Source organism: Malaya genurostris, chromosome 1 (genome assembly GCF_030247185.1).
Source record: "Malaya genurostris strain Urasoe2022 chromosome 1, Malgen_1.1, whole genome shotgun sequence".
Classification (NCBI taxonomy): Eukaryota; Metazoa; Arthropoda; class Insecta; order Diptera; family Culicidae; genus Malaya; species Malaya genurostris.
Genome location: NC_080570.1, coordinates 81,972,366 through 81,998,375, shown reverse-complemented (window position 1 = coordinate 81,998,375; position 26,010 = coordinate 81,972,366). Strand labels below are relative to the sequence as shown.

Below are 26,010 nucleotides of genomic sequence, written 5' to 3'. Positions count from 1 at the left end.
AAAAATCAAACATCGATTTAGTGCGGAAACTAATTTTGCGACCAAAAAAAAGGTCGCTTGACCTGGTTTACCCCTAAGGAATTCAACACAAAATCTAAAAATCGGTATTTATCTGTATGAAAATTGAAATATCGGTATTTTGAGAGAGCATATCTGTATTCCTGTATCGAATCCAAAAATCGGTATAAATAACGAGAAATCGGTATAGCTGGCAGCGCTGCTCTATACAGGAATACAGACATGCACTCCCAAAATACCGATAATTCGTACAGATAAATACCGATGTTCGTTTTTAGCTTGGATAGATATGAGAAAAGGTGACACTTTCCTGGTACTTATGTTGACGAGATTTTGATACCGATATGGTACACGGAAAATAAAAACTACCTATTATTTGACTTCTTTTTACATAATTTTGAGTACATCCTTTCATTCGCTCCTTCAATTGTTTTCAAAATACAAAGAGCAAAACCACCCAACAGCGAGAGTTTCGTTCAAAAAGCTAAAATTAAGTAAACCGTATTAACTTGAAATTGAGTCAATATGACTCAACTATAGAGTAAATATAACTCATCTTTGAGTATTTTTTTGCACGTGTCTTACGAAAACTACCTAGAGCCACTTTACCTAAAATTAGGTTATTGCACGAAACCCCCAAATTGGGTGGAATGTACTTAAAATTAGGTTGATTTGCGGTTCCGTGTACAGATAGATTTTTGCTCCGAAAACACATTTTTGAAAAATGACTTGGCAACGCTGACTGGCACGTAAGTACCTCCCGCTTGTGAGAAATTCTGGCAGCTGGCAGAATTCCGGCAGCAGTAAAAATTTTGCAGGCGAAATTGCGCCATTCTCTCGCCACGTCACGTCTTGAGAGACCGCTCTACCGACGACACGACCAGGCACTCCGAAGAAAAATCAGCAATAAAACTGTTCGCTAACGATTCACCGTCAGTTACCACAAATCTGACGACCCCTTGTAAATGATAAAAATAATCTTCTCGAGCAACACTGTTTAAGTTGCTATTGTGGCGTTTACACTTCTGCTGGCTACTGGCACCAGCACTCTACCAGCATAATGTAAACACTTGCCAGCTGCTGGTTGTTGCCAGCATGAAAAATTTTGATCTTTCTAAATTCAATGCTGGCAAATCATACTGGCAAGAAAAAACAATATGGCCGAAAGTGAAAATTGTGCTGCAGATCGCGAAAAAGGTAAACAAGATGTCAAGTGAAATTCAAAACGGAACAAAAGATATTGTTCGGAAGAAAACTCGAAAAAGTATTGACGACTTCGGACAGTTAATAGAATTATATCGATCGCACGAATGTTTATGGGATTTCCGAAATCCGTTGTATAAAAACAAAATTGAACACCAAAGAGCATACAAAGATATTATGCTAGAAATAAACTTTGATTCCGCTGAAGAAGTCACCAAAAAAATTAAATCAATGCGTGACACGTATACGTCTGAGAAAATAGAAAATCTGGTGCCGGAATTGACGATGTTCACGAACCCAGGCCACAGACTAACAGACATGACAGTATGAGTAAATTCTTATAAAAATAATTTTTCGTGATGCACTAGTTCCACCTATATTGTACTGCGCGAACTATTTACTATCGGCACACCCCTTGTGTTACGTAAAAGTTAAGGCACAAGTAAGGCACAGTAAGGCACAAATCTCCAAATATCAAGGGGAACGTGCCATTTGAGCCAATTTGTTCTGATTCCCCTCGTTTGTCAACACCGATCAGCTGCTTGCAGGGATGCCTGATTTCATCATAATATTTGAAAATGAATCGTAACAATAAATTATTGGATTACGTTGATAATATATTTAACATTTTTAGCGATGTTGGAAGGTAACGCTTTATTTTTCTCAACGTTGTTCATCTAGACTATTTTTGATTGTGTTGGTAATTTTCACCCGAAATTAAGTGGCGGCAGACCAGAAGTAAGTAAATATTGTAACAAAACGGGTTAGATTTTGTATTGCGTTGAATTATGAGAAGTGGGCACAATTCTGTATATAGTTTTGGTAATATGTATTAAATCTGAATCCTGCATGAAATTCGCATGGACGTATTCAAATCAATACACTACAGGTAATTCTGTATGAATGGCAACTCTGTTGGTAAATGAAAAAAATAAACACAGTCTAGATGACAGACAGGGTGTTTTTGATAGGGTAACATGGCGCCATCATGCCATATGCGAGTACTGTCCCATTTAAAGGAATATTCGAAATGACCGTTAAAATGATTGAAGAATCTAATTTGAGTGTCCTGTCTGTTAGTCTGTGCCCAGGCTCTACTGGTTTGCTGTTGCCGATGTTTTTTTGTCGAAATGTAACCCTCGGAAATCCAGTAACAATTTGGTAAGCAATCTAGTGTAAAGTGAATTAACGTAGTTCAATGTGTTTAAATGAATTTATGCTTTCCGAACCATTGTAGGATGTGTGTGCAGGTCTGAAGGAGTCGAGTGCTGTTGATGACGAAAGTGCATGCAATTGAGCTTAAACTTAATTTTCATTTTACATATTTGCAGTTCCTTGAAAATAAAATATCTAACGAGTGTTCATATGAAAGAGCTCTATCATCCGAGGATGCACAGGATAAATTGACATTCGAGCCGGCACGAGTTCCAAAAAAAATGAGAACACATCAAGAAAATGTACCGAATCATATTCAGTCGGCCATAATAAAGCTGGAAGAAATAAGAAAAGCGTCAACTGTGTCAGACGAATTTCATCATTTTGGGCAAACTATTGCATTTCAGTTAAGAAACATGCCTAAGCTAAACGCATACGTTTTGCAAGATCGAATACAAAGGATTGTTAGCGAAGAAAGGATTAAGTACGAACGTGAAAGAGCTAATTGTGAAAGCTCGCTGCTATCACAATCTATCAGTTGTAACCCACCCAATCTCGATCCGTTCACGAATATGAAAGAGCAAACTTCGGGTTTAATTCGCACTGAAGTGTTACAGGTAGAGAACACTTCCGAGGAAATACATGACGATGATTCATCATTTTCTGTCACTAATGAAAAGGATGCCAGCTTTATAACAGACTTAGTGTCTTGGACGGATCCATTTGTGCAGAAGAACAAATTGACCACGGAAGATCGGGTACTTCTGTTAATGAAGCAAAACGGTCGAACACAGAAGGATTTAATGATACACTTTCACAGGTAATGAGTACAGTTGAAAATAAAAATTCTTACTTAATAAAATATTCCCTTTTAGGTGATGTATCTCACTTTCCAGGGAAACTGAAGTGGAATAACATATTTGGTTTACGAAGCAGAATGCTCTTGGTCGAATATAAACGGTTGTTCTAAATTAATGCTTCCGAAAAAAGATGTATGTTAGAGTAAAAATCCATTTAAACATACGAGTAAATTCAACCGCTTGACATGTCGGTTTATTTCCATAAAACTAGACTTCATGTTTCCTTCTGCACAAAAAATGTTTCTGTAACGTGTAATAAATGTTATACTTCATTTATCGTTTTTCTTCGATGCTATATGCTTCCACTGCCAGTCTACTGCACCAGACTCCATAAAATGCAGATATAATGTACTGTCATTTGGTGTATTTTTATACAGATTGCTACCATACCTTGAATAACTTCTCCTGTTTCCAAATTTTCTTGATCAACACAGCCATTTGAAAAGTATGTCAAAGCGCTCGTTGTTCGTAACCAGTTGTGCAAGGTACAAGCTGCTTTAACGATTTCATCAATTTTCTCAGGAATCAAATCGATTGGGCGTGTGAAAATCCTGCATCGCGACGCTAAGATTCCAAAGGCATTTTCCGACACTCGTCGTGCACATGATAATCGGTAGTTGAATATAATCTCATCATTTGATAAACTTTCATGATGAGAATATAGTTTCATTAAGTAGCTAGTAAGGGGAAAAGCGTCATCCCCTACTACAACTCCCCAATCGGGAAAATTTATTGTACCGTTCAGTATACCTGTTTTCAAGTTAGAATCTCGGAATATAGACGCATCGTTTACTCGACCGTTTTTCCCGATGTCGACGTATATAAAGCGGTAACTACTATCGACTAAAGCAAACAGTATCGTGCTAAAATAGCCTTTGTAGTTATAAAAATCGCTATTGCTACACGGAGGACACTGGATCCGAATGTGTTTTCCATTCATGGCTCCAACGCATCCAGGAAAGTTCCATTTGACAGCGAATCCATTCGCAATGTCTTCCCATTGCTTCTCCGATGTTGGCATCTTTAATTTTATTATAATTCAGTTAAAAAATTGATAAGTGTATAGACAATAGTGAGTATATTTTCATTGAATACGAGAATGTCAATATTCACACGTGCGAATTTTGTATAACTAAAGGTAATTCTCAATTAATTATCGAATCGTTATATATGCGAATTAAACTTATTCTGTTTTCTCTATTATGCATCATTATTATTTATCCAGCAGTATGAAATTGTCGAAAGTAAGATTCAAAATAATTGTGTGACAAGCCATGATAATACCTGAATATATTCTCGTAAGCAATGCGAGATAGCTTGGAGAACCGGTAACATAAATCCAGATATTGTAGGTTTTGGTACCCGGAAGCATGCTTCTAATGTTCCAAAACTACATTCAGTAGCTAAGTACGCTAACACAACCTCAAGTTTTGTTTTGGGTGGAATGGCTTCACGGAAAAATGTATCAGATTTAGTTATTCTTCGCTCGATCAACCTCAATAATTCGTCAAATTAAGCAGGTTCCATTCGGACAAAATTTCTGAATGCTGCTGGATCTTCGTTTTTGGTTTCTACAAAAAAATTGCTACTCAAACCCAGAAGATTTCGGCGAGCGATCCACTGTCTAACCCAGATGTTCCTTTTTTTCTAATTTTTGTGTTTTGATATGAGTTTTAAAAGCTCCTCCTCAACCATATCACACGTAATGTTCAGAGCACTTTCGAAAAAATCTTCATTTGAAGCCATTTTGAAATATTGTGAGTCCAGCAGTTGCGATTTGCTGGTTTGCTTGCAACAATGTAAACGTTGCCATTTTGTTTGCTTGCAACAACGTAAACGTTGCCATTTTGAAATATTGTGAGTCCAGCAGTTGCGATTTGCTGGTTTGCTTGCAACAATGTAAACGTTGCCAGCAGCTGGTTAGTCAGTAGCTGGTGCCAGCATACTGGCAGCCAGCAGAAGTGTAAACGGGCCATATGGACTAGTTACCAAGGAACCCCAAAACAAATAAACATGTTTTGAAAGCGGTGGAATAGTTCTATTAGTGTTAAACCGACGACACGACCTGCCACTCGTCTATAAAAACTGTATCGCAAATTCAACTACCCCCCAGTAACTGGTAATGTCAAATCGAAAACTCTAGTAAAAATATTTAAACTGGCAGCACAAGTTAATATATTATTGATTTTGAATAACAGTTACCATGGCTTTGGTTACTGCATATTGAAGGTTAGGTGATAAACAAAATAAACTGCGGATCGGTTATTTAATTACGGAAAATTTTAATGGATTTACCGACTGTAACGAGTAGAAGATCCTCTTCTCACGATAAGTAAAAAACTGGGAGGGATACAGCCAGGAATTGAAATGCGAATGAAATCAGTTGTTTTAGATTGTTACTATATCAGTTATTGAAGTCTTTTATAAAGCGGTTTCTACTGTTTGCCAAAGAGAAGTAAGTATTTCATATCTCAATTTTTCTTTTCCAATAACTGAAATTCGTTGCGGCCAGGTCTAACATTTCGACCGTAGTGGATATTATGACGCATAACCCACTGCTGAGTTGGAACAGTTGTGTTATGACAGCTCGACGCAAACCGATGAGGAAGACATGGATATGATCTACAACGAGCTAAGCGTGGCCAGGCGACAGCGGATTTCTCTGTTTGGAAAGATTTCTCCAGTAATCCTCGAGTGATGACCGACATGGTGAAATACTACGCAATCAGCCGGCACGAGGCGATTCTAACCATTATTTCACGCCAAAAATCAACAACCCAGAAGATGGGGTTTCATGTACTGGGCTAACAGTTCAAGTGTATTGATGAATAGCTGGAAGCAGTTAATTCGTCGGGAAATGATAAAACGACCGGTCTGGTTCATTGACCATAAGAAGTGTCTATCATCCATTTCAATTGGAACGGATCGCTGAATGAGTCCTCCCGCTACGATGAATTGAGTTGTATTCGGAATACCGCCAGCGAGACTACTCTTATTGGTAATTGTTTCATTACATCAACGAGAGCGAGAAATACTGCATCTTAGCCAGTTTTCCGTTATCGGAGGAAATTTTTGTTTTTGGTTAGTGAACTAGTGAATTGTCTTTGATAGAGGAATCTACAGAAAAAGTTTTATGTGCAGGGTTACATGGATATAGATAAAACTACGGAAGAGTGGCAAATAATATTGGGCGCAGAAAGTAGGGTGAGCATTGGCCGTGAATATCAACATCACGCGAACAATTATGTATATCTCTATCTGATTACTTTTGTTATATTAGAAATAAATGCATTCGTTATCAAAAAAATCCGTCGTTTGTATAAAATTTAACACTAATGGAACGACGATTCCAATGCTTCCTCAAAATGTTTGTTTATTTATGTTGGGACTCCTTGGTAACTAGTTCGTAGCAACTTAAACAGTGTTGCTCGAGAAGATTATTTTTATCATTAACAAGGGGTCTCCATATTTTTGGTAACTGGCGGTAAATCGTTAACGGACAATAATAATACTGATTTTCCTTCGGAGTGCCTGGTCGTGTCGTCGGTTAAACTTTGTCCAAATTAAGCAGAAATGCATTTAAATGAACTCGATTTTCGGAATTTAATCGAAACTATGGATGAAACCAACGAACGAGGACAATGATCTGCTTCCAGCGATTTATCCGTACACTTCAACTGCTAGCTTTTCTGGGCAATAGGATTCGGTGTAATATGCCGGTGTCAAAATTGTTGGTTGATTGCGCAGCAGTGGAAACAGTATTTCACCTTGTTGGCCACTATTCGAGGATTACTAGTAGAATTCCACAAAGAAATCATTTTACCGTACGTTATGCAGGTGCCGCAGAGCACTAGCCTCGCTCAGCTCGTTGTCGGTCATTTCCATGTCTTCCTTCTCACACAGCGGTTTCAAGTCAAGACCTGAATTTTGAACTTGGCTTTATAAAAGACATAACTCATACTCCTCAATTTTTACATTCCGCTCGAGTCAGGTAAATCCATTAAAATGTTCCGTAATATAATAACCGATCTGAAATTTATTTTGTTTACATTCATCTTATCGAAATGACGGAATGCGTAATGAATTCTTACTCGACTGCTTGATTTTTCAGTGCTCGATCGGTTCAGTGCTAGAATTTTCGCCTGAGTTGGCTGCTCGATCAACTCGATGTCATTGAATATTCGTTCATTTTATGAATGTGTGTAAAATTTAGGCGACTTACGCCATTTCATTACACTCCAGCTAGAGGAATGGATGATGCTGACTAAGGTAGGCCGTTTTGTTAATTTCCAGCGAATTTCAACAGTTTATGTTGGAATTCTAAGAAGAACTGGTTATTTACTAGTTCTGTATATCCGAAAAACATGAAGATTTCAATGTTATGTAATGTTTTCATTTAAAAATAAACTGAAAGTCAGCACGAAAACGGGAAAGAAGAAAAAAAAGACAAATTGACAGTTCAGTCCGCATCTTCTCACTCAATTCCAACTGATTTCCGAATCAACCGGTTGTAGGCGAAATTCGTTCGGAATCCGAATGGATTCCGAATCAATTCCGAATCGGCGAGAAATTTTCATTCGGAATTTCATGTGGAAATCATAATGAATTCCGAATCAATTCCAACTCCAGTGCAACAACCGATTCCGAATGAAATATCTCCAACAACCGGTTCGTTTGGAAATTATTCAGAATCGAGTAAGAAAAGCTAAATGAATTGACGTTTAAGATTCTTCTTCTTTCTTTTCTTTTTGTTTTGTTTTGATATATATATATATATATATATATATATATATATATATATATATATATATATATATATATATATATATATATATATATATATATATATATATATATATATATATATATATATATATATATATATATATATATATAATACAAATAGAGCAAATAGAGGTTGTATTTCAACGATATTTATTTATACATAAATTCATAATAACTGCAAAATAACATGTTAAGTTCATCTTCCCATTTATATTTTTATTTAACACGGCTCTACGTTGATCGAGTTAGGTAAAGAAGGGAACCTTGGCGAAACCATTTCAATAGATCATTTACTGCTATTGTTGATATATTGTAATGTGAAGACCACGAAATGGATTGTTGGTTACATCATACACTTCTACAGTAGCAGATTCATCATCCGAATCACTGTCCATTACGTATTCATTCTCTTCATCCCGATCCAATAATTGATCCATAACATTATTATCATCTTCTAACGGTCCAGTCTCGTACAATTCCACTGTTTCGTTCCGAAAATCCATAGAATCACCGAAATTTTCATCGTAGACAACAATGTCGTCCATTAGCACAGATCTTTCGTCATTACGTTGTCTTATTAGTGGAACCCCACTTTCCTGTAAACGTACGGCTCTATCGATTTCACGTTGCACTCTTCTATATCGGGTGCTTCTCGACATTTTTATAACTAATATAGAGTTTTATAATCATAATAATAATAAAAATCAAAATTTACCTTCGAAGCTGAACGAACACAAACTTTTTTTCACTTTTTTCACGTTTTTCACATGTAGTTAATGACGTTTAATACAGTGGTGTCAGACGAAAATTCTAGCACTGAACCGATCGAGCACTGAAAAATCATGCAGTCGAGTAAGAATTCATTGCTCATTCCGTCATTTCGATAATGTGGGTGTGGGTGTAAATGTAATCACCCGCTTGTGAGAAATTCTGGCAGCCGTCGCCACATCACGTCTTGCAAGATCACTCTTTCTTCGGTTTTCCTTTCCAATGAAGTGTTTGAAATTCGTCAATCCTGCATGTACATCCAAAAATGAAAACGATAAATGAAATGAAAATACTGGTATATGAGAGATTTGCATATCATGTTAGGTAGAGTAAACGTTGTGTTATTGCCATTCATTCAAACTTCTAAATAAAACTAGAGGCTCTAAATAGAAGAACCGATTCAAAACGTAAATCACGAACGAAACTTTAATAACCACTAGGCGAAATTTTCTGGTTGTTGCATTGTTGCATGACATATACAATTGACATGACATGTTGAATGTGATGCCGTGCGATGGCGTTGTTGAACTGAGGATTGATTTCGCTCCAAGCTGACAGGGTCTGGTTTCATGCAACGATTTATTTCATTGAAATAGTGACAAAAGGAAAACTGGTTTGATATAACAAATACTGTTGCTTGAAACAACAAAACTAAACATTTAATTTTTCTCAGGGGATTAGTTAGTTTCAATAAATATTTAAAAAAAAAACTAACAAACATTTTACTTGTGCATTCTTGCCAATTTCCCAACAAACAATTTCATATTAAATTCAACTTGAAAATCAGTTTAAAATGAAATAACTCTAGGTAAAGGTAATATTGGCAGTGCTTTGAATTTATAAATTTGGCTGTTGGAATAAATGGTAATTTAATTTCAAATAATTAGTATTTCAATTTACGTTTTTTATTTGTTTTTAAAAGTAAAATGATCTCTTTTTTAATAATTTCACAGCATGTTGTAGGTGTCTTTTTTTGGCCTTAACACGAACCCGCTTGTGAGGAATTCTGGCAGCCGTCAGAAGGCTGGCTGCATTCCGGCTGCTGTCAAAATTGTCCAGGTGAAATTGCGTCATTATCTCGCCGTACATGTCTTGTTTATTTCCCTTCTCTTTTTTTTCTTCTTTTTTTTTATTCGACTTCATTTGATGTTCGTCAATCCCGCATGTACGTACAAAAAACGAATCTTGAGACGAGTTAAATGAGATTTAAATATGGGTATGTTTGATAGTGAGAAAGCAATGTTATTGGCAATAACATTTTCCATGATTAGTATATATGAAGGGCAATAACTTATTGCCTTTCATATGTATCTTTTATTGAAAAAATAAAACGAAGACGCTTAAAATGTAGAACCGACTCAAAACGGTTCTGCCAATCTTGTATGGCAAGAATCCGACAGAACAGAACCGTTAATAACTGCTAGGCGAAATTCTCTGTCGGAAACGGCTGTTGCATTGTTGCCAGACTTTTACCGGAAATCTGGCAGTATTCCGGCAAAAATGGTTGGCATACATAGACAGATGTCTGGGGGGAAATCTGCCCGCCGCGTACAAGTGGGAAGGTGATCGATTGAGTGGTGTTTCAATAATGAATATGTATTTCGCTTTTTACTTAATTCTAGCCGTACAATTATTCTTATCGTTTCCTATCGGACGTACCTGAAGCGAGAGAAATCGGAAAAGCCACCCACTTAGAAAAAAACGTTCAAAGGTGGTCCTTCATTGGTCCAATACCCTCTCAGCAGGCCGTTCAATTTTGTTGATTTTTGATCGCTTGTTGAACGATATATTGCACGAAATATTCGTTCAATTTGCTGGAAAGGTTTGTTGTTGTTTTTTCTCTTGCAAAAATAGTGTGAAAATTAAGTTTTACCTTTACATAGAAAGAAAATTTGTTGTTATTCTACGTGAAGTAGAAGTATTGTGCAGGTATGTATTGTTAGTTTAAACAAATGAGTGGAGAAAACTTCAGAAATTCTGCAGTAAAACTAGTCCAACGGGGCTCCAACTCCTCATGTTAAAAATGGCTCAACAATGGACCTCTGTCTGCCGGGTTTGTTGAACGAAAAAAATGGCATTCGGTTCAACGGTCTGTTTCAAAATCGGCATACGAAGGACCCGTGTTGGCCTCCCGTTGAACGATTGATTGGACTTTCATTGGACCAATGATACAACGTATTGGACCAATGAAGGACCACCGTTGAACGTTTTTTTCTAAGTGGGTACGTTGAATCATTGGTCCAATGAAAGTCCAATCAATCGTTCAACGGGAGGCCAACACGGGTCCTTCGTTTGCCGATTTTGAAACAGACCGTTGAACCGAATGCTATTTTTTCGTTCAACAAACCCGGCAGACATAGGTCCATTGTTGAGCCATTTTTAACATGAGGAGTTGGAGCCCCGTTGGACTAGTTTTACTGCAGAATTCCTGAAGTTTTCTCCACTTATTTGTTTAAAAAAACAATACATACCTGCACAATACTTCTACTTCACGTAGAATAACAACAAAGTTTCTTTCTATGTAAAGGTAACACATAATTTTCACACTATTTTTGCAAGAGAAAAAAACAACAAAAAACCGTTCCAGCAAATTGAACGAATATTTCGTGCAATATGTCGTTCAACAAGCGCTCAAAAATTAACAAAATTGAACGGCCTGCTGAGAGGGATATGTCGTTCAACAAGCGTTAGAAAATCAACTAAATTGAACGGCCCGCTGAGAGGGCATAGAGAGGGAGAGAGAGAATGTCGTTGGTAATGGAGAACGACTGATAAAAACGTTCATAGCTGTGGCTCTGCTGTGACGTCATAAATTTGGTTATCGACCTCCGCTTTATGTAGGGCAAGCAATCACGAAATATATTGCTAGCTGCCTGTGCGGTGGACTTAGGTCGATACGCGCATTTCAGTAAGGTTTATGGCCGGGATATCCAAATACATGGAAATGCCGCATTTGATTTGGGATTGAATGTAAACTGTACTTATAATTGATCATGCTAGGATGGGATAATTTCTTACATTACACCTTCACTCTTCGGGAGATGAATGTAACAGAGTGGAATTCATCTAGAATAAACTCTTTTTTTTTGTATTTTGTTTACTCCAAGTACGTCGTTTTGTTATAATATATATAATTTGTTTACATTTTTCGTGTTTTTTTGTTTATTGTTTTATTACTCTATTTTTGTGTACAAGGATGGACTTCTTTGAAATAATATGTTCTATTTCACAATTTGGGTCAGCAATGGTTTTAACTTTATAAGGGCATAAATAAAATGAATCTAATTTGCGTCTATTCTCGTTTTTCAAACATACTATATCATTTATATTTATTTCTAAAGGATTCGCGTTTCTATTGAGGATTTCTTGTCTTGTTTGTTTTGGTTTTATTAATTGTTGCTTTGCTACTTCGTGTGATAATTGCATTTTATATTTCATTTCTCTGGTATATTGTTTGAAATTATGTATAGGTTCTATTCCATTGTTGTAGATTTCTTGCGGAAATTTTGGTTTTATTCCAAACACTATTTCGTATGGTATGTATCCATGATCAGTGTGTGGGGTAGAGTTGTATGAAAATGCATAAAATTGTAGCCAATCATCCCAGTCAGATTGATTCTGATTGACGAAGGATCGCAGATATTTTTTTAGACACCTATGGTTCTTTTCCAATGAGCCAATTGTCTGTGGATGATAAGCTGTGGAGAAAGTTTGCCTAATTCTTAGTTGTTTACAGATTTGGTCCAGTACATCGTTTTTGTATTCTGTACCCTGATCTGTTTTCAGTTCTTGAAATTTACCATATATTAATATAAAGTTCTCGACTAAGGCTTTAGCTATCATATTAGCTTCCTTAGTAGGTATCGGTACAAGAACTACATATTTTGTTAGTTCACATTGTATGGTTAATGCGTACCTGTTAACAGTTCGGCTGGAAAGTTCGTATCGTTTAATAGAAACACACATTTTTTTGCCAAAATTCGTTTTTATTATTCAACATAATTGCCATCAGAGGCGATACAGCGATTATAGCGATCTTCCAACTTTTCGATACCATTTTTGTAGTACGATTTGTCGTTTGCCTCAAAATAGACCTCAGTTTCAGCGATTACCTCTTCATTGCTTCTAAATTTTTTACCAGCGAGCATTCTCTTGAGGTCTGAGAACAGGAAAAAGTCACTGGAGGCCAAATCAGGAGAATACGGTGGATGAGGGAGCAATTCGAAGCCCAATTCGTTCAATTTCAGCATGGTTTTCATCGACTTGTGACACGGTGCATTGTCTTGATGAAACAAAACTTTTCTTCAAATGAGGCCGTTTTTTTGAAATTTCGTCCTTCAAACGCTCTAATAACGCTATATAATAGTCACTGTAGATCGTTTTTCCTTTTTCAAGGTAGTCGATGAAAATTATACCACGCAAATCCCAAAATACAGACGCCATAACCTTACCGGCCGATTGTTGAGTCTTTCCACGCTTCGGGTTCGGTTCATCACGTGCAGTCCACTCAGCTGACTGTCGATTGGACTCCGGAGTGAAGTGATGGAGTCATGTTTCGTCCATTGTTATATATCGACGAAAAAATCGGTTTTATTTCGATATAACAGCTCCAAACACTGCTCTGAATCATCAATTCGTTGTTGTTTTTGATCGATTGTGAGCTCACGCGGCACCCATTTTGCACAAAGCTTTCTCATATCCAAATATTCGTGAATAATATGTTCAACACGTTCCTTTGATATCTTTAGGGTGTCAGCTATCTCGATCAACTTCACTTTACGGGCATTGAAAATCATTTTGTGGATTTTTTTCACGTTTTCATCGGTAACAGCCTCTTTTGGACGTCCACTGCGTTCATCGTCTTCGGTGCTCATATGACCAGTACGAAATTTTGCAAACCACTTCTGGATAACACTCATCAAGCCATTTTTTGGTATCGGCGGCACTTTTTTTCATCAAAAAGTAGTGTTTCATCAACACACGAAATTCCTTTTTTTCCATTTTTTTCACAATAACAAAAGTAACTTCACTCAAAATGCAATATCTCACAAACTAATAATCAGACAGCTGTCAAATTTATACACGTATCTTTTGAAGGTTTGTACTAACTGAAAATGGTATGGATTTAATTCTAGTGGCGCCCTCTCATAGAAACGATACGAACTTTTCCGCCGATCTGTTATTTTTATTAGATTTTGATAGTGGTCCGACTGTATCGATTGCCACTATTTCAAAGGGTTTTTGTGGTGTATTTATAAGCACCGTAGGTTCTTTCGTATGTTTAGTGATTTTATTCAATTTTCACAATTCACAGGCCCAGATAAATTGTGAAATCGATTTTTTCATGTTCTTTCATACGTAAAGTTCTCTTAATTTGAGGTACAGTCTGTGCTGTCCTACATGACCACCTGTCGGAGTTTCGTGGTGGAGTTTTAATATTTCGTTTATTTTGCAAAGTTCACTAATGAAAATTTCTGGTTTATAAATAATTATCTGCAATGTTGTTAGTATTTTATTACTTATTTGTTTAAGTACTTCTATGGGTCTTCATGAAACAGCGCTATTTTATTTATTTTAATTTTTCTCATGTATTCTTCAATATTTGAAAGAGCAAAACTGATTTGACTTCTATTATTTATTTGTGTTTCGTATCTTAATATAGACTTATTTCGCTTGTTGTCTATTATCTCGTATGCTTTAATATCAGTTGAAAATATTAAAGAATTATTTTCAGTTCTTGTTTTAAGTTGTGGTAACTTTTTTATTTCCGATTGATTTTCGGTAATGTACATCGCAAGTTGATCAGGCTTGGTTTCACACTCCTTATTTTTTTTCAATCTGTTTTGATCTTTGACCTTTTGTCATTGATCGCGTATTTACCATTAGAATTAAGTTCATCAGAGGTAATGACAGCACGTGATAACGTGTCCGCTCCCACGTTGTCTTTACCCTTAATGTACTGTATTTCAAAACCGAATTCACTCAGATCTAGTCGTATTCTAGTTAAGTTCGACGTGAGGTCTTTCATGCCAAATAGATAGACTAGCGGTCAAGTAAGATTTGAAGTAGTCAACAGCCCAATGAATTGCTGTTAACTCCTTTAAAATCACAGCATTATTTTTTTCGCCTGGGGTAAATGTTTTACTGGCGAATGCAATTGGTAGTTCATTTCCATCTATAATTTGAAATAGAACTGCACCGCATCCTATGTCTGAAGCATCTGTGGTTAAGATGAAAGCTTTTTTAAAGTCTGGAAATTGAAGTATAGTTGGAGACATTAAATATCGCTTTAAAGTAATGAATGCGTTTTGGCATTGTGTTGTCCAAATGAATTTTTGATTTTTTTTCAGTAATTGATGTAGTGAATGAGCTATGATTGAGAAATTTGGAACAAACTTTCGGTAATAGTTATAAAATGCTACGAATCGCCGCACTTCGTCTGCATTTGCTTGCATTTAATTTCAAGTTACATCTTCTAAGTCTTTCGAAAACATTTTCTAAATTTGAAAAATGATGTTTTATTGAACATCCTATAACAATTATGTCATCGATGTAGACGAAAGCCATTTTTGGTGACAAACCAGCCAGAGTTATTGTCATCATCCTTTGAAAGCTATTCGGACTGATATTTAGTCCAAATGGCAATCTTGTAAATAGAAAATGACCCGCCTGGGTCGAGAATGCAGTGTATTTTCTTGCATGTTCGCTTAGTGGTATCTGATGAAATCCGGACATCACATCTAGTGTACTAAAAAATTTTGCTCTACCAAGTTGATCAAGACTTGCATCAATTCTTGATAGTGGAAATTTATCTGCAAAAAGTTTTTTATTTAGTTGCCTGAAGTCAACAACTAAACGCCACTTTATTGAGTTATCTTCACCCTTTTTCGGTACTAATAGGATGGGATTGTTATATGAAGATACTTAAGGTTCAATAATCTTCTCATCTAGCATATTATGTACTTGACGATCAATTTCTTGCGTTTGAGAATGTATTGTTTTGTAGTTTGGGATATATACTGGTATGTTATCAGTCAGCTCTTTGTCCTGGTAGTAAAAATTGTTGGTAGAAAGTGGTTCATTTTGAAGGCAAAAAATGTCGCTATATTTGCTAATAAGTTTTTTAAAGTCGTTTGTTGCATAGGATGGTACGTCTGTTTTGTTTAGGGGGCTGTCCATAAAAGACGTCACACTTTTTTTGACGATTTTTTACTCCCCCTCCCCCCTTTGTCACAAATTGTCACAGAAGCAAAGAAGCAGAAGCACTCCCCCTATGTCACATGTCATAAATTCAAAATAAATAAAATTCATCTTAATACATTCAATATGTATGACAAACCATATAAATATGAGGGAAAAATCGATATAGATATATTATTGTTTTAGGTAAAGAATAATATTTCCTTAGTATAGCATACAGGGCCGAGAAAATAAAGACCAAAACCTCATCAAAACGAGATCACTGCCGGAGAATCTTTTCATTAACAGTTGATCAGTGAAATTTAAATCACATCGATCAATATCGGTACTGCTCTTCCGTCACACAATGGGTAGTGATTTTGAGCTAAAATGATTCTTGATTTATGTAAGTTCAATTATTGGATGATTCGATAAGCTTTGATGTTACACATATGTTCAAGATAAGACATGACATGATCTACGTCTGAAATCGTTGATCTCCCGCCCTTTTTCAAATGGAGTACAATTGAATAAACTGCATCAGAATCAGATAAGAGAAATTCTTATGATATACTATTATCAATGCTACAAAATCAAATTACTGAAAAAATTGTCAGTGCATAACTTAAGTTAAACCGTTTGAAGACATCTTTTTTTTTACTCATATTTGGCAAAATTTATTAATTTCGCTAATTTACTCGCTCCTCCGTGCACTTTTGCTGATCACAACAGAAATGATTTCCTGCATCACTCATTTCCGAATTTACAAGAAGAAGCTTTTACATCAACAAATACACGTTTTCCTATAGAATGTAAACGTTTATTGTGGAGATTTTTTCAGGAAATAGGGCAAAGCAGTAATATAATTAGGTATTTCAAAAATGCGCCCATTGAAAATATTGGACGTCACATTCCAAAAACCTCCCCCCCTCCCCCTGTCACAAAAGGTCACGTTTTATGAAACACCCCCCTCCCCCTAGCGGCGTGACGTCTTTTATGGACAGCCCCTAGGTTATTTAAAATTTCATTTGTTCGTTGTTCATTTTTGCCAATATTTGGTTTTTTATCAAGTTGTTTGTAAATTTTTAACAAGGATAAATTTTTTAATATTACCATTTAATTCTGTTATAAGTATATCACGTCACTATACAAATTCACTATGTATCTCACAACACTATAAATTATGTATAATAAACGTCACATCACATATACGTATTTCGAATACAATTTGTATTCATCTTCAGTGTATTAGCGGTTTTTTAAATTATTGAAAGAATGCTGCAATGTTGTTCCTTTTATATGAAACGGAAGTAGGTAGATTCCTACAACAGGTATAAATACCTCTAAAAAGGTACGGGTGTGTAATATCAGAGACATTACTGGATGTCGTGAATACGAATATGACACGCTTTTTTATGCTTCCGAATTAGAATTGGTAGTTGATCGATTGTTTGAATTGTGCAACTTTCCCCTCTTTCATTACTAGAAATTTAAACGATGCGCCTAGACTAAATTACAAATTAGTTACATTAAACATTCTGAAACGCAATTAAATATTATGAAATAAGCAGTATAGTTCTTTATAATAAAAAAATTGTGGCTCTGTAAAGAACTTTTTATGAAACCGTTCGTGATGAAGAGTGACGAGTTGAGTTAGTTCAGCACGCAGACTCTGAATTCTAAACCCATATTCCAGAAGTAAGCTCTGAAACTTGAAGACGATTTTTCGCCATGACTACCAGAATGGGTTGTATAGAGTACAGTAAAGTAATTTTCCGCATAATTCTTTAGGAGTATTATTATGGTTCTAAAGAGAACCGAATAGAAGAAGTCTGGAATAAAGAACTGGATCCTGAGTTCAAGAACTAAATTTAGAACCAATAACAGACTCAGAATCCAGTTTCAATTCTAGAACTGCAATTTCGAAACTCAAATTAGTTCCGGAATACAGTTTCAGCACGCAGGCTCTGAATTCTAAACCTCGTTACGACTACCGAAAAGCAAATGAGAGTTGCGACTTGAGCGTTTGAGGTTTTAACCACGCAGAAGGTGCACTCTCCGTCGCTGCTGGTTTAACTCCCGCGATGGCAGTCTTCTCGCCTTGATGGCCAGCAAGCGAATGAGAGTTGCTACCTGAGCGTTTGAGGTTTTAACCACGCAGAAGGTGCACTCTCCGTTGCTGCTGGTTGATGGTTTAACTCTCGCGATGGCAGTCTGCTCGCCTTGATGGCCAGCAAGCGAATGAGAGTTACTACCTGTGCGTTTGAGGTTTCAACCACGCAGAAGGTGCACTCTCCGTCGCTGCTGGTTTAACTCCCGCAATGGCAGTCTTCTCGCCTTGATGGCCAGCAAGCAAATGAGAGTTGCTACCTGAGCGTTTAAGGTTTTAGCCACGCAGAAGGTGCACTCTCCGTCGCTGCTGTTTGATGGTTTAACTCTCGCGATTGCAGTCTTCTCGCCTTGATGGCCAGCAAGTGAATGAGAGTTGCTACCTGAGCGTTTGAGGTTTCAACCACGCAGAAGGTGCACTCTCCGTCGCTGCTGGTTTAACTCCCGCGATGGCAGTCTTCTCGCCTTGATGGCCAGCAAGCGAATGAGAGTTACTACCTGAGTGTTTGAGGTTTCAGCCACGTAGAAGGTGCACTCTCCGTCGCTGCTGGTTGATGGTTTAATTCTCGCGATGGTAGTCTTCTCGCCTTGATAGCCAGCAAGCGAATGAGAGTTGCTACCTGAGCGTTTGAGGTTTGAACCACGCAGAAGGTGCAGTTTCCGTCGCTGCTGGTTGAAGGTTTAACTCCCACGACGTCTGCTACCATCGAACGTACGTAAAGAAATGATCGATTTTCACCACGGTTCCCCTTTTATACGCATTCAGTTGAAGGTATGTTAGTGATGGGCGAGCGCTCACGAGCCGTTCATTTGAACTGACTCGTAGCAATGAGCGAACGAACCACGGCTCTTCAAAATTGAACCGCGGCTCTCAAGCAGAGTTGCCATTTTAAAATCTACGTTTCAACTTGGAAAATCTGTGTGCATGTGTACGCCCAAATTTGATTGCGTTGTTGGTTAAACGATGATGTTTTCTAATGGAGGTGTCAAAAATACATAGGAACATTTATTCAACAGTGAATTTTCAAAGAATTCTGTCGTAATAGGAGAAGAAAAAAGATTTTTTCCAAATGGAATTTCAACTAATTTATTTCAATAACCCGCTTCCTCGCACAAGGACACCTCTAGTTGTGAAACACAATTTTAGACCGCCCATACCGCTCATGCATTTCCGTGGCTCTCACACTCACTCTCTCGAACCGCTTCTCCACATTGACGTTTATTGAAAAACAGCCAATGAGCCGTTCAATTGAACCGGCTCTTACGAAAGAGCGTCCGGTTCAGAGCCGCTCATTGAAATGAACCGTATTGCCCATCACTAAGGTATGTGCCTGACTACCTCAAAATCGTCGTCCTTGCGCGAAAAACCCAAGCGAAAGTAAAGAGTTTTCCGCATTATTTTAAAATTTTGAGAAAACTTAATTTTTGAGTTGTTCAAAAGATTATCCTAAATTCCTGATCATATTTTTGATGAAATGGTGAAAGAGTTATGTTGCTACTATTATTACAAGTCGAGATATTTACGATCAAGTTCTGACCATTCTTCCATATGGATAATTTTGAAAAGGCACCCCATAGTAAAGTAAGTCGTATTCACGACAAAATTATCTAATTTGTTTAGGGTAGGAAGAGGTTAAGTGTTTTCTATGTTTGTCTGTCCCCTGTGTGTAGGTAGTAACTTAAAGAGCCAGGAAGACCTATTTCCTTGGTCTCTGTTTAGTAAAGAAGTGGAATTATGTTTGAAAATTTCTAGACTTTCTTCCGAATCCAATTTCCATGGGTTGGAAATTTGTCTTAAGATTTTTATGTCATTTGTAGTCAGCTACTTTCGACTTGAAATGGTGTGATAATCCCCGTTCCAAATCCTTGGATGCTTTCCCTATTTCCGCTATGTGTTCCTTGAAACGGATATCTAAATATCTCTTTGTTTATCCAATGTATAATTTATCACAATGAGAACATGAAGTTTTGTATACCCCAGATTTTCTCAATTTGTCAGTAGGATCTTTAGTAGATCCTAGTAAAGTTTTCAACTGGTAGTTAGTACTACTGAACACTAAATCCAAGCCAAAGGGTTTTAATATTGATTTAAGTGGATATGCCATGTTAGAGTTGAAGTCTACCGATATTCTTTTCAAATTTTCTGATAGGGGGGTCAAAGTTATAAGTGATAATTTTTTTCAATGATCTTAATTTCTTATCGAGGATTGTTTGGATTGAGCGCTCCGGATATCCATTGAGCTTTCTAATTTCGAAGATAAAATTTTTCTCTTTTACTACCGCATCATCTCTGAGGGGTAAGGTTAGCATTCTGTGAAACATATGGTGAAATGCTGCCATTTTGTGTTGGTGAGAATGGTTACAAATATTAGGTGAGAATGGATAGAAAATATTACGCTGAGCAATGAGTCGAAGACGAAACGTAAACTTAATTTAAAATGGTTATGTGCACTTAGCATAAATTTGGGGGTAAAAACAAGCTTTTTCCCCTTCAAATTATCACAATCTGTACGGCCAGTAAGCCGAAACTTGTTTCGTTCGAGACGTCAGTTTAGACGTTACACTTCTTGTGTAATAAAAAAGTGTCTTGCAAATAGCATTAACTTTACATCTGCTCAGCGGATTATGTTGATCCAGGGGTTTGCGTCAGCATAATCTGCTGACGCACTGATGAGTCCAAGACGAAACGTAAACTTAATTTAAATAATAATAATAATAATAATAATAATAATAATAATAATAATAATAATAATAATAATAATAATAATAATAATAATAATATAATAATAATAATAATAATAGTAATAGTAATAGTAATAGTAATAGTAATAGTAATAGTAATAGTAATAGTAATAGTAATAGTAATAGTAATAGTAATAGTAATAGTAATAGTAATAGTAATAGTAATAGTAATAGTAATAGTAATAGTAATAGTAATAGTAATAGTAATAGTAATAGTAATAGTAATAGTAATAGTAATAGTAATAGTAATAGTAATAGTAATAGTAATAGTAATAGTAATAGTAATAGTAATAGTAATAGTAATAGTAATAGTAATAGTAATAGTAATAGTAATTGTAATAGTAATAGTAATAGTAATAGTAATAGTAATAGTAATAGTAATAGTAATAGTAATAGTAATAGTAATAGTAATAGTAATAGTAATAGTAATAGTAATAGTAATAGTAATAGTAATAGTATTAGTAATAGTAATAGTAATAGTAATAGTAATAGTAATAGTAATAGTAATAGTAATAGTAATAGTAATAGTAATAGTAATAGTAATAGTAATAGTAATAGTAATAGTAATAGTAATAGTAATAGTAATAGTAATAGTAATAGTAATAGTAATAGTAATAGGAATAGTAATAGTAATAGTAATAGTAATAGTAATAGTAATAGTAATAGTAATAGTAATAGTAATAGTAATAGTAATAGTAATAGTAATAGTAATAGTAATAGTAATAGTAATAGTAATAGTAATAGTAATAGTAATAGTAATAGTAATAGTAATAGTAATAGTAATAGTAATAGTAATAGTAATAGTAATAGTAATAGTAATAGTAATAGTAATAGTAATAGTAATAGTAATAGTAATAGTAATAGTAATAGTAATAGTAATAGTAATAGTAATAGTAATAGTAATAGTAATAGTAATAGTAATAGTAATAGTAATAGTAATAGTAATAGTAATAGTAATAGTAATAGTAATAGTAATAGTAATAGAAATAATAATAATAATAATAATATTAATAGTAATAGTAATAGTAATAGTAATAGTAATAGTAATAATAAGATTAATAATTATAATTATAATTATAATAATAATAATAATAATAATAATAATAATAATAATAATACAATGTAATATAATTCAATTCTATATAAAACAAATAACGCAACAAGCAATATACTTGCTGCAATATACTATGATAATTTTTTTCTTTTGACGACTAAGTCAATACTTAGTTTTTCTTTTTATGCGATATTCACCTAAACAGAGACCATTTTTGTAGTAACAGAAAATGAAAATTCTAAAATGATAGTACTCAAGAGAGAGCAAGAATGTGAATATATAGAACGGAAAAGGAGAAACGTGACAGAGGGTCATTTAAGCAAGCAGAAATCTATGATATCTATGATAAATATTGCACCTTAGGATTGGCTTCAAACTACAAGCCATTTCGCACTCTCTCATTCTGCTATTAACGCAGAAGGCGATAACACCCAGTCGACGCCGTTCATCATAGACGCTCCACGGAACGACCGAAATCAGCATTTTCGCGAAAAATTTAGTTGATTTGCTGATTTTAGTTAGTTATTTTTTGAGACAACTAAAAAAATCTTACTTTTGCTAATTTAGATTTTTTATTCTCATTCCCTTAATAATAATAAAATATTTGTTGAAATGATTATTTATTTTAGTTGAATTCACAAATTAAACGTGCTGTCATTTCTTAGCTAAGGCACATTTCATTTCCATTCAACTAATTTTTTAGTTGAATTAAAGAAATAAAATGTTGTTTTCAACGAATATGAATGGTTGAATTGGCTTCTGCAGTCTGCAGCTATATGGCGCCCTGTCACCGAAACGGTAACACCGTAATGACTACTAGCCACTAGATGGCACAGTACTGCCGAAAAAATTTCAGACGCGGTTGTCTTTTCTATATTGGCAGGTTTAAATACGATGTTGTATTGGAGAAAAAGACATAAACGAAACATAAACATCTTTTTGAATTTTTTTCTTCTAAATCACTGTTTTCTTCATTTTCACTGAAAACTTTGAGCACTCGGAAAACAAAAACCGAATACAAGTAGTACACCGGACGGTGTAGCTCGGAAGGTTTGAAGATACAAAAAAACTTCATCACAATTAGAGTGAAACATTCGAAATTCACTTCACTGTTCCGCGTAAAAACATTATTACGCACAATCGCTTCAAGTGCGCACAAATTGTGAATAAATACGATTTCCACTAACAGTTTACGACATTTTTACATATCGGTTTAGAAATTTAAATAAAGATATATCGAACACATGCGAAAAACATCAAAACCAATAAGATTGTCCTTTTTAGCAGTTTCAATAAGATTGTACTTTTTAGCTTTTTAATGGATTGTTTTGCTTTGATACTTCTCATAAGTTTTTGGCTAATAAACTTGTTAATAATACCCATTTCAGTTTTGTTTTCTTTGTGCTGTCCTTCAGTAATGATGGTGATAGATAAATAGAAACAAATTTTCTGATTTTAATAACAAAATTAGTTGTCAATGAGAATTTCGTGTTGGATTGAAATATTGCTGGTTTGTGTCCAGGATATTCACCAACTAAACACATTCTCTAAAAATAAGAGTTTTTTCAGCAAAGTAAATTCTCAATTTTAACTAATTTTATAGTTATTTTGGAAATTTTGTTGTCAAAATCAACTAATTCAAAAACAGTAATACGAATTAGGCACAGAGCTAATTTCGGTCGTTCCGTGTCGGGGAGGCATGAGACAGGAACTTGTGAGGACCTAGTTATCTCACCATTTGACCCTTAGCGTACAGAGTCATTGCATGGCATATACCACGATCCTATTTATACTAAGAATCCTTCCAGGTAGTCGAACATACGACAATTGGCTTGTACGACTAACACCCTATACCCTGAACTGCCAACCCGGGACACCGGAACCCGGTACGTGCAACGTGTCAATGGATCAAAAAGACCAGGATCGGATGGACTGTCACCTTTTTTATAAAATAATGCTCTTCTGATTTAGTTTTACCGGCTTCATTGCTTTTCAATCGTTCTTTAGCTGAGCGTTATTTTCCGGTGAAGTGGAAAGACACTTTAATCGATTGATTGATAAAACTGGTAACGTTAATGATGTCGATAACTACAGAGGCATTCCAATTCTGAGTTGCTTACCAAAATTTTTCGAATGTAAGCTGTTGGAAAATCTCTATCCTGCAGTAAAACACTTTATCAACACTGATGAGCATGGCTTTGTCAGAAAACGATCAACAACGACCTATATAATGAGCTACGTTTCTGCATTGATTGACAAACTCGAAAAACGGCAACGAGTTGATGCGTTGTACGTAGATTTTTCGAAAGCTTTCGATTGTGTTCCCCATCAGCTCGCAATAGAAAATTTGAGGCGTTATGGCTTCCCTGACTGGCTGACTGATTGGATTTTTTCGTATCTCACAAATCGCATGGCCTCAGTTCATGTAAGACCTATTGTCCCGCCTCATACCCCTACAAAGGTGTGAGCTGGACGATTTATCCGGCTGCTCGGCCATCCATGGAAGTTGACCATCAATGTTAACTTCCCTCTCTGAGCAGCCTAGATAGCCGTGTAGTGTCGGTAGCGGTTTCCCAACTGGCTAAGAATAACGCTACGGTCCACCTGTAAAAAGTCTTGGCATTACATTCCTTTGGTGGAATTTGGCCTTTCTGTTTCAACAGACTTCGCAGCCGATTCTTAGTGTACAGAATCATTGCATGGCTAGTACTATGGATCCTACTGACACTAAGAATCCTTCCAGGTCGGGGCTCAAACATACGACAACTGGCTTGTAAGACCAACGTCCTAAGCATTGAACCGCCAACCCGGGACGACCGGTGGTATAAGTCCACCGAACAGGTAAGCCGTGTGGCAGCCGGCGGAATTATTTTTTACCAAGAATTGATCCACTGGTTTCCTGTTCCATGTCGTAAAAGGCCACAAAAATAGGACCTCCTAAGTCAAGGTGTATTTCCGTGCCGATGGCTGAATGGCTGCAGGAGGTTAAACATCGCAGTCGTGAACGGAATATCTTGGGTTTTTCCTCAAGGTGGTGTACTATCCCCACTTTTATGGAACCTAGTCGCTGATGGTTTGTTAAGGAAACTTAATAACCTTGGATTTCCGACTTATGGTTTTGCCGACGATTATCATATATTGATGACCGGTATAAGCATTACCACTCTCTTTGATTTAATGCAGCAAGCCCTGCGATCTGTTGAACAATGGTGTTGTCAGGTTGGATTATCTGTAAATCCGGGCAAAAGAGCTCGTCCGTTACAGTTCTTCGGTTCAGAGGTCACTGTGGTCGATCAAGTTAAATACGTCGGGGTTATTCTTGACTCAAAACTGAATTGGTCTGCTCACATTGACTTCAGGATTAAAAGAGCTTGCATGGCTTTCGGCCAATGCAGACGAGCTTTTGGAAAATCATGGGGACTCAAACCCAGATATATTCATTGGATCTACATGACTATTGTTAGACCAATTTTAGCATATGGATGTCTTGTATGGTGGCAGAAAGGAGAAGTCGCGATAGTTCAGTCAAAGCTAAATTATCTCCAAAGGATGGTCCTAATGGCGATGAAAGGAGCATTCACGACAACTCCGACTGCTGCTCTAGAGGCGCTACTGTGTATTAAACCACTACATGTGTTCCTAAAACAAGAAGCATTATCTTGTGCATACCGTCTTAGGGTTACAGGGCTTTGGAACAGTAACCCATTAGATTATGCTACCAGCCACACTCGCTTGTGGTCTCAAATGGTTACGTGGGATGAGTATTTACTCGCTCCTAGTGACCTAACTCTCACATGCAGTTTTCCTTTTAAAACATTCAATGTGAGCTATCCTCTTCGTTAGGAATGGTTGTCTGGTTGTCTGGAACGACAACTTGATGAACACATAGTTTGTTTTACGGACGGTTCTCTGTTGAATGGTCGTGCTGGTGCTGGTGTCTACTGTCGTGAAATGAGCAGTTTCATTCACTTGGTAGATACTGTACTGTGTTCCAAGCAAAAATCTACGTAATTCTGTGTGGAGTACAATCGGCACTTCAGCAGAGGATCTGTGGTAAACGTATTTATTTTTGTTCCGACAGTCAGGCAGCCTTAAAAGCACTCAGTTCGAATGACTCACGGTCGAATCAAGTGATCG

At 36.2% G+C, this 26,010-nt stretch overlaps 1 protein-coding gene across 1 annotated transcript; it reads left to right on the top strand.

Annotated features, from left to right (window-relative positions):
* Positions 1–1,068: 1,068 nt before the first annotated feature.
* On the top strand, positions 1,069–3,478 carry LOC131426433 (uncharacterized). The gene is made up of 3 exons (XM_058589167.1): positions 1,069–1,508; positions 2,480–3,196; positions 3,252–3,478. Exons 1-3 carry the CDS (start codon positions 1,114–1,116, stop codon positions 3,253–3,255), a joined length of 1,116 nt encoding a protein of 371 aa, XP_058445150.1. The 5' UTR covers positions 1,069–1,113; the 3' UTR covers positions 3,256–3,478.
* The last annotated feature ends 22,532 nt before the right edge of the window (positions 3,479–26,010 follow it).